Here is a 9,367-nt window from a genome sequence, read left to right as displayed (position 1 = left end):
TTTCAGATGCTTGATCTGGGTGGGTGTCACTTTTGCACGAGCGTCACTTTAGCACTAGTAGACACTTTTAAAATGCGTCACTATTGCACACAGGGTTACTTTTGCACAAAAAAAACCTTATCACAGATTGAATAAAGTTTAATTTTTTTTTATTTGATTTTTTTATTTTTAGCTACCAAATTTATTCCTAACCCTTAATATCAGTCGGTATTTTATGTTATTAATGATTTATTTTGCATATTGTTTTTCTTTGCTATACTTTATTTTTATTAGTTAATTTTTTTACTTTAAAAAGCTACTAATCTAATATTATTTTGTATTTTTTTGATTTTACTGTCATTGTTACCAATAACCCTTACCCTCAGTCGTTGGACTGCAAAAAAAAAAAGAATCAAATTAGTATAAAACTAATACTAACTTTTTTTTTGTTTTATTAGGATAAGTGTTTTTTTCTCCGTTTAGTAAACTTTTTATTCCTTTGAAGTTAATTAAAGTCTATATTAAAAAAACAAAAGTTTTAAACACTGAATAACTTATATATATTAAAAAAATTGTTACAGTTTTTTGAGAAAATTTTATTAAGAAAAAAGCATGGGAAAAGCAGATAAGAGAGCGAGTTGTAATTTATTGCACAAACATAAACCCAAAACTTGTAAAGCTGATGCAAATTCAAGTAATTTTTGTAATACAGTACTAAATGAACATCTAAATTGTTCATTTCAAGATGATAAAAAATTTTTACAAGCCTTTGTTAAACATTCAATTAATTTAGTTAGAGAAGAGAATGAACAAGATTTTTTAGTATTTGAAAAAAACAGTAAGTAAACTGCTGGTATTTCTAATTATTTTACACAGTACCTTTATTTTAACACTTTATTATATATTTTTTATAGTTTTATTTTTAACTTAAATTTAATTATCTTTGACCTTTTCATGTTACTTAGCATAATTAATTAGTTTATACTAGAGTTTTAATTTATATTTAATTAAAAAGTTTTTTTACTTAGCATTATTTTGATATTTGCATAATTAAGATATTACTTCCGCTTTTTACCGAAAACTACTACATTACTTAATGCTGGTTCTTAAATAAGTTAAATATCATACATTACAATTAAAAACAGGAAAAAAATTGTTGACATGGAGATTATGGTTGAAATTCAACAGATTGTCAAAAACACTCAACACTGAAAAAATTGAAGACGCCTTAGCGACTATTGTAGAAGAAAATATCAACCCCGTGAATGCCTGTTTCTTTTACGAAGTTTTGAAGAGCAACAACCTTAGAAGTACTGAAGTTTGCGCGTTTGAGCGCATCGAAAAGTGGTTTTATTTAATATTGAAAAACAAAACATTTATTAATTTGCCATTCAGTAAAGTACACCGGATTTGTACGAGCTCCAAACTAAAAATTACTTCAGAAATTGAGGTAGCTAACTTTGTAGAAGCTTGGATAAATGACGACTTCTTCAATAGAATTAAGTACACAAAAGTACTTATTAAAGCAGTACGCTTGCCTTTATTAAGTTTTGCAGCATTGAAGTATTTAAAAAGTAAAAACTTATTTTGCAACAGCAGTGAAAGTATTACACTTATAGATAAAGTGATAAAAGATAAAAGGGAAGAAGTTTTTTATCCAAAATCTTCATATTATCAAAGCCGTTACTGTGAACATAAAACGTTTTATTTGTGCCTTCGAGACAACAAACATAGTGATTTTAATAGTTCAGATCGCTATCTGTGTCAAATTAGTGACAGCAATAAAATTGTATCAAATCAAGTTGTAACATCTGGACATGTTAAAAAAACTCTTTTTAGTAATGGAAGCTTTTTTTTGTTTGACAATGAATCATTACATAAATATTCAACCATCACAGGAACACACAAAATTTTATGGAATTATCTTGATGAGTACATGTTCGGTACAGCCTGTATACTTATGGATAGACTTTACGTTTTATGTGCTAAAGAAGCGCAATGTATTTCAATCGATCACAGAAATGGAAAATTGTATGAAATACGAAGTATGCCTGACAAAGTATCACATGCAGCATGTGCTGTGTTTGAAGGTAGAATTATAGTCGCTGGTGGTAAAAATTACACTACAGGCCGCTTTCAGTCGAACAAAGTGTTTGCCTATGACCACATTGACAACACCTGGTCTCGCATGCCTGATATGGTAGAACAAAGATATGGACACGATTCAGTATCGGTAAAAAACAAGCTTTACATGATTTGTGGCACGAAAAGAAGTAGCGAAGTTTATGATAGTTACAGCAAGACTTTTACTATACTTAAGCAACCTCTACCCAGTTTTTTTGACTTCTACTTTAATATAATAAGATACGCAACCATAGAAAATAAAAAAGTTGTTTTAGGAAAATACAACATCTATCGTCCACTTATTCTTGATTTGTGAATTTCTTGAGCAATCTCTTAATTACATATTTATTACATTACAGTAAAGGCTCAAATTATTTATTTTCTAGGTTTTGTTCCAGTTTAAAAAAAAGTTCTCTTATGAATAAAAAATTATAATGTTTATAATTTTATTTAATTGTCTATCAAAAAATGTTAGTGACTAATAGACTTCTAATTATTATACTTTTATATAACTTTTTGAAAAATCAGTTTACTTACCAAAATAATAAAGATATCCAAGTAGTGTGCGATTAAATAACATAAGGATACTTTGTGCACCATTTCCAAAAACCAAACGTTTTTTAAGCTTTTTTTTTGTCGTTCAATAAACCATAAATCTACTAAATATATTTTTTGATTTATATGAAGGTATTTTAGAAACAAATTATAACATGAATGAGATGGTAATCTTGATATATTATTTATTTTTTATTAAGTTGATAGACTTTATGTTACTTTTAGAACATTGAGAACTTTTTGTTACATTGAGAATTCATGTTTCTCGTTTTACAATTATTAGTACGTATTTTTTTTATTATTTGTATATAAGTTGCGAAATATTAAAATGTATCACATAAACATTTATGCAATAAGATCATAAATTATTAGTTAAGAATTTCAAAAATCTGTAAAACTTAGTCCGTTTTTACATTTTTTTAATCAGCTAATTTTTTTTGTAATATAATTGTTTAAAGTTATAAAAATTTTTTTTTATTTTTTACAAATTCAAAATTAACTTCTGATTTTGCCGGATTTTATTTACACTAATGTCAAAACGGATCTAAATCAAACAGAAAACTGGTTTAAGTAATTCAAAGAGCTAGAGTTTTTTTTGTTTATATAGAAATTAGACTACATAATACAAAGTAATAAAATTACATTATCTAAAACATGTCCTTTGACGATGCAGAACTTCTCAACTAAGCAAATGCTTGTTATATTGCGAAATTGATAATTTATTTATTGGTACATGTTTTTATAGTTAACATATACTTGCAAATACTTTTTCATTATTACAGAAAGTACAAAAATAATGAATGCTTAATTCTTTGGTAAATATTTTTCTTATAACTTTTTAGAATTTGTTTACATTTATTACATTGATTAAAATGAGGTAATAGATTTTAAAAGTTTAGTTATGTTTGTTATATGACTGACCGTTAACTAAACCTATTTTTCTTTATTATTACATGTTTTTGTTATCTTTTTACACACTTTATGCGACTGCATATAAACAACAGTTGAAGCTCATAATGTATATATAATGCTTGTTGAACAATAAAAAAAACGCTTAAAAATTTTTTGTTCAAGGACCTGGTGTACAAAGGAACCTTTTGGTTATCGAGTCGTACACCACATGCTTATAAAGTTTCTTACGATCTATTACACATAGTTTTTTTTATCGTTTAAACACTTAAATCGTTGGTAATAAACAATCAGTTAAACAAAAAGAAAATAAAAGAAAAAAAACTAACTGAACTGTGTTTAATCATGTACTATGAATCTTGTTTAGTAATGTATTATTATTATAATTATTATTATTGGAGTTTATTGTGCAAAGATGGACTCGGGCATTAAAACCTGAGCTGCTTAAACAATACACACGAAAAAAACAAACAAATTACATTCAATGAAAATTAAAATCTAAAAATAACATGGTAAAAAAAAATTACAAACAAATAGTCCTGTATGATAAATAATAACTTAGTATGCACATAGAACAAAACGAAATAAATTTTCATATAAAAACCTATGCATAGACTAAAAAAGATTACATATTTACAAAAATTATATATAAAAACTAACAATTTGTAGGGGGAAGGCGTAAAGAAGAAAACTTGATTTCGGTGATACTAATATTTTACAATGAATTTTTATTCGTTAATCACTGTATTTTACTTGTGTTTATATTATTCAAATCGATTATTTTTAGTTTTAATCGAAATAGTTCCACCCTCCCACACGAAACCACATCCTGCGGTAACTTATTCCACACATTTATTGTTCTGCAGAAAAACGAATTTTGCCACTGACTGTTAAAAAAATAATATTAACATTTTTTTTTTACTATTTCCTCTCAAATTATAATTGGTCCGAGAAAAAAAAAAAAATGATTGAAAAATTCTTTATATTTACCATCAACAATTTTAAAAAGTGTTATTAAGTCAAACTGTTTACATTATCCTTTTGTTAATAACAAATTTACTTCAAAATATTTAAATTTTTATTAAAAGCTAAAGCAACTGGACAACAACAAGTTCTCAATAACAACAAACTCGATGATGTAAACTCTATGTCACAAACAGCTGATACTTTAATTATGATGTCACAATCAAACAATCATTTAACTATGACGTCACAAACGGCTCATCAGAATACTATTACGTCAAATACGGCTCATCAGAGAACCATGACATCACAAATGCATCTTGGCAGTAACACTGCACCTGTTAAACGTCATAACTCTAATGTTCCAACTGATATCCCTACGGATGTTACTGAAAATCACAAATTATCACACATCCCTAGTATTAATTTACATAGTAAATCAAATAAAGCAGGTCATAAGGCTAATACTCATTATATTTCGCCATCAGATATCATACCCAATATGAGGTTAGATTTTAAAATTGTAAAACTTAAAAGACATGTTAAAAGTAAAGTAATTAAATTATAGTAAGTTTATTAGTTTTGATGACTATAATGTTACAAGCCGTGTATATAAAACTACCTGATTTTTTCTAATAGAGTTCAGTCTTCTAGCTACTATATAAATTCGCAAACGGACGATAACCCGCAAAGAGTGAAGGTCCCTGCAAACTACATGAACGAAATGCCTATTGTGAACGAACTGTGTTCATTGATGCATGACGAAGTTGTTTGCGCTCTTACTGTCAGTGATGACGAGCAACGACCTCTAGTGTACACCGGTGGTAAAGGAACAGTAAAAGTTAGTCTAAATTTTTTCATATAAAAATAAATATTTAACTAATTCGTTTTTAAGCCATTGATTTTATGTTTAAATTCTATTAATTTTAATCTTTTTAAGCACGGTTAAAGAAAAAATGTTTATCTTTTTGATTTGTACAGTGTAATACAGTACATTACCTAATTTGTAATGCTTCTATCGTTATGATTTTATTTTTAATGTCTCTGCACTATAACATTTTCAAGCAATTGGTTAACTATTTGATTTTTACAGTGTAGTACAGTACTCTACTCAGTTTGATATGCTAGCATAAATTATTAAGTATACATTAGATTGATTGTCAATAATAAGATTAAATACATTTTATTCAGTTCAGTATTTTAATTTAGTAAATATGTAGAATAAGTATTGAAGTTAGTTTATATGTTTAAGATTTTATATTTATCCAAAAAAAAAATTATTCACAAGTTTAATTTCTATTATACATTTTTAAAAGTCCACCTCAACTTAGATCTGGGATATTTCAGTAGCAAACGAAAATCTGCACGAAATAACAAAACCAGTAACGCATTTCAGTTGTTTTGATGACGATTATATAAGAAAATGCAAACTTATAAAAGAGGGAAATTCCCTTTTAATTTGCAGTGAATCAACATCAGTATCAGTGTGGGATCTTAATTGTGGGGGAGCCCCTAGATTAAAGGTTTTTTATGATCAAAATTGTTTCTGATTTGAACGTTATACATTTTTCTTTAAAAAAATTTTAACGCATTTTAATATTTCTTAAAGACTTAAGTTAACATATATGGCTTTAAGTTTTGTAATCAATTTTTTTAATTAAATGCTTTTAAAATTTTTGAATGTTTTCTCGTTTAGAAATTAGTAACGCATTTGATTATCAAAGTTTATTAGAGATAATCTGAATTTTTTTCTAATTCTTTTCCTTTTTTTTAGTACAATAGTATTAAGTATAAAACTAACTCTTGTATTGATTATTATTAAACTTTTGTAATTATTTTTAAATTAATACCAGTCGCAATTAAAATTACCAAATTTTCGATGGTGCTTAGGACTTGCAACTTCTCAGGACTCTAAAATATGTTTTACTTGTTGTACAGATGGAACCGTATGCATGTTAGACTTGCACAATCAACAAATTGTTCAGTATGTGATAACTATTAAAAAAATAAATTACCATTAGTTTATAAATAGCTGCAAAAGTTATGAAGTCAAAAGTTTTGCACAAAATGCTTGTTAATTAATTAGCCTCTAATTTATTGAACAGGCAGTTCGAAGGACACACTGGCGTAGCTTCAAGTATTGACATTTCTCCTGATGGAGGTAAATTATTCACTGGTGGATTTGACGAAACTGTTAGATGTTGGGATATTCGTCAAAATAAACAAGCTTCCATCATTAATTTCAATAGTAAAGTTTACACTTTTAGTTGTTCACCGAATGGCAGTTGGATTGCAGCTGGGTTAGATTTTGTTTTTATTTTTATTATATATATTTTTAGTTTATATTTACTTACAAAAAGCTTTTTATTTGTTGTATTTTCTTGCTTAAAACTTAAAAATGGAAAATTTTATCCCTAGATTTAAAATAATAAAACTCAATCTATAATTTTGATTAAAATTTTAATATTTTATTTCGAAAACTTAAAATTTAATCAATAAACTCTTGCACTCATTCCCTGTTTGTAAAATTATATTTTATTTACATATAGCATAATACCCTTAAAATGAAAAATCTTGGTCAGGACTGCTGAGTATTACTTGTAATAACGTTTTACTCTTAAACTTTATACTTACTACTAAAACAAGCTCCAATTATCACATTTAGCATAAAGTCACTAAATTTGTTAAAATCAAACCAAAGCAAACTTGCCTTCACTAACATAAAGTTACAAATACAAAACCGCCAGGTATTATTTTTTGTCATTAATAAGACACAAAAGTAAGTCTATAGTGGTTAAAGTAACTGGGAAAAGTTATTTTATTCAATCATCAAGTACTTTACATAAATGATTTATTTTAAGGTAGTTTATCAATTATAAATACTAAGTCATACATTAAAATATAACAAAACAGATTAGAAAATGGTGACGTGGAAGCATGCAGTTTGGATAATAGTGCAAAGTATCAGATGAAATATCACAATAAGAGTGTTACATCACTTAAATATGCACACAAAAAAGACTGGTTTGTTACAACTGGGCAAGATCATTTGGTTAATTTATGGAAAAATCCCTATGGCGCGAATATTTTTAATGTTAGTTAATCCTTTTTTTATTTAAAAACATTTAAGAACATTAATTTAAAGAGCTAAATAAGTTTTGATTAATTTTATTACTTGGTAAAATTTTAAAGAATATAAGGTTGTATTGGGTGCACAACTATTCAAATACGGACAATTTGAACTCCGACATTTTTATTTTCTGTAATGTTTTAAAAGTGCCACAACTAAAAAGTTATATTTCAGTTCAAACAATTTAAAAACACGTAGAAATTTCTTATTAACACCTAGAAATACTTTTTGTTTTCTAAGTTTTAGTTCTGTAACAAAAGTGTTCTTTAAGTTTTCAGTATCTGAAATGCAATAAAACCCGTTTTTATTTATTTTAAACGTTTGCCTAGTTGATGTTTTAATAAACTGCAGACTTGACAGAATTTTAAAATTTTAATATTTAATATTTTTAAATACTGAATCTTTTATATTATAATTTCGTTATTTTTTTAATCTTAAAGATAAGTTTTGATTATATGTTTTAAACATTACGACAGAACAAAGAAAGTGCATTATTGTTAGCATGTGATGTTTCGAAAAATGATAGATACATAATAACTGGAAGTGGAGGTGAAAAAGCTACTGTATACGAGTGTTTTTACAATACATCTGCCTAATCTTGAATAAAAAAACTTTGTTAAAATAATAGTAATAGACGCTTATATACTAAAACTTCTATATTGCTAAAGTATTTGTTATAGCTAAACATTGTTTCAATTACAGTAAAAAATTATTTTTTTCTTTAGTTTATACTTTAAATACCTTAAAAACATATTTAACTTTTAATTAAAAATCTCTTTTTTAAATTTTTTCTTCTTTTTCGTAATCGTAACGAATCTATAATAAATCTTTTTTTTTTTTTATCCAAAGATCTTTAATTTTCTTTATTTAAAGGAAAGTTTGTTCTTGATTACACTACATGTAATCAAGAACATTGATTATAGTTTATTTGAATTGCTTATAGTTTATAGAAATATTTTTATTGTTAAAACTTGTTTTTTATTTTGATAGTTTTACTTAATTAGCAATTTAAATCTTAGAATTTACTGTTGATACGTTGAATTTTTGTTTAAATAAACCTATTGCAGTTAACTAGAAAAAAAAGTATTTAAAAAATATAAAAAATATATTATATCAGTTTGTCTGAACCTATAAAAGTTAAAAAAAAGTAAACTAAATTAAAACTTATAAATAAATTCTTAACAAAAGTTTGCGTTAGATTTTACTATTTAGATGTTTATGGGATAAGAATTGTGTCTTATATCGATTTTAACAATTCAAAAAACAATATTAATCATAACCATACTACTTCTTTTTGAAAAACACTAATTTTATCTTTATGAAATCATTAAATTTCAAGTTTTGATTAAATATTAGTCCTCAGAAGTAGTAATGATTAGAAGCGTATAGTATTGTTAATGATAAAAATCAAATAATCTAAAAATAATATTTTAATACTATTTAATATAAAAAAAGTAGTTTTAAAACTATAAAATATTTTTTATCAAGATGAAGTTTGCCTGTAGTTGAAACTTCTTAATAAACTCCAGCAATCCAGTTAATTTAATCTATATTATTATTGTTTATTGGATGATAAGAAAGCGCTACAAATATTTAGTCCGAAGACCTAGTGTACAGAGCAAACTTTCAGTTATCGAGTCGTACACCAATTAAACACAGTTCAACGTTATTTTTAACGACAAAAACTGTCTAGCGTAAACGTTTAAA

General features: G+C 25.9%; 1 protein-coding gene across 1 annotated transcript; it reads left to right on the top strand.

The window, feature by feature from the left end:
* Positions 1–4,744: 4,744 nt before the first annotated feature.
* On the top strand, positions 4,745–8,256 carry LOC145840768 (transducin-like enhancer protein 4). The gene is made up of 7 exons (XM_082948099.1): positions 4,745–5,037; positions 5,170–5,371; positions 5,862–6,053; positions 6,384–6,514; positions 6,636–6,830; positions 7,444–7,582; positions 8,137–8,256. The coding sequence occupies exons 1-7, from the start codon at positions 4,745–4,747 to the stop codon at positions 8,254–8,256; spliced, it is 1,272 nt and encodes a 423-aa protein (XP_082804225.1).
* Positions 8,257–9,367: the final 1,111 nt, after the last annotated feature.

The sequence above is a fragment of the Thalia democratica genome, chromosome 1, assembly GCF_965202585.1.
Source record: "Thalia democratica chromosome 1, ktThaDemo2.hap1.1, whole genome shotgun sequence".
Taxonomy (NCBI): Eukaryota; Metazoa; Chordata; class Thaliacea; order Salpida; family Salpidae; genus Thalia; species Thalia democratica.
This window is presented reverse-complemented; position numbering and strand designations above follow the sequence as displayed.

Excerpts from the sequence above, each read along its gene's own strand:
- LOC145840768 (XM_082948099.1), top strand. The coding sequence starts at position 4,745 with ATGTCACAATCAAACAATCATTTAACTATGACGTCACAAACGGCTCAT. Across the intron at positions 5,372-5,861 it reads GTGGTAAAGGAACAGTAAAA|ATCTGGGATATTTCAGTAGC; the intron begins GTTAGTCTAAAT and ends ACCTCAACTTAG. Across the intron at positions 6,831-7,443 it reads GGCAGTTGGATTGCAGCTGG|ATTAGAAAATGGTGACGTGG; the intron begins GTTAGATTTTGT and ends ATAACAAAACAG.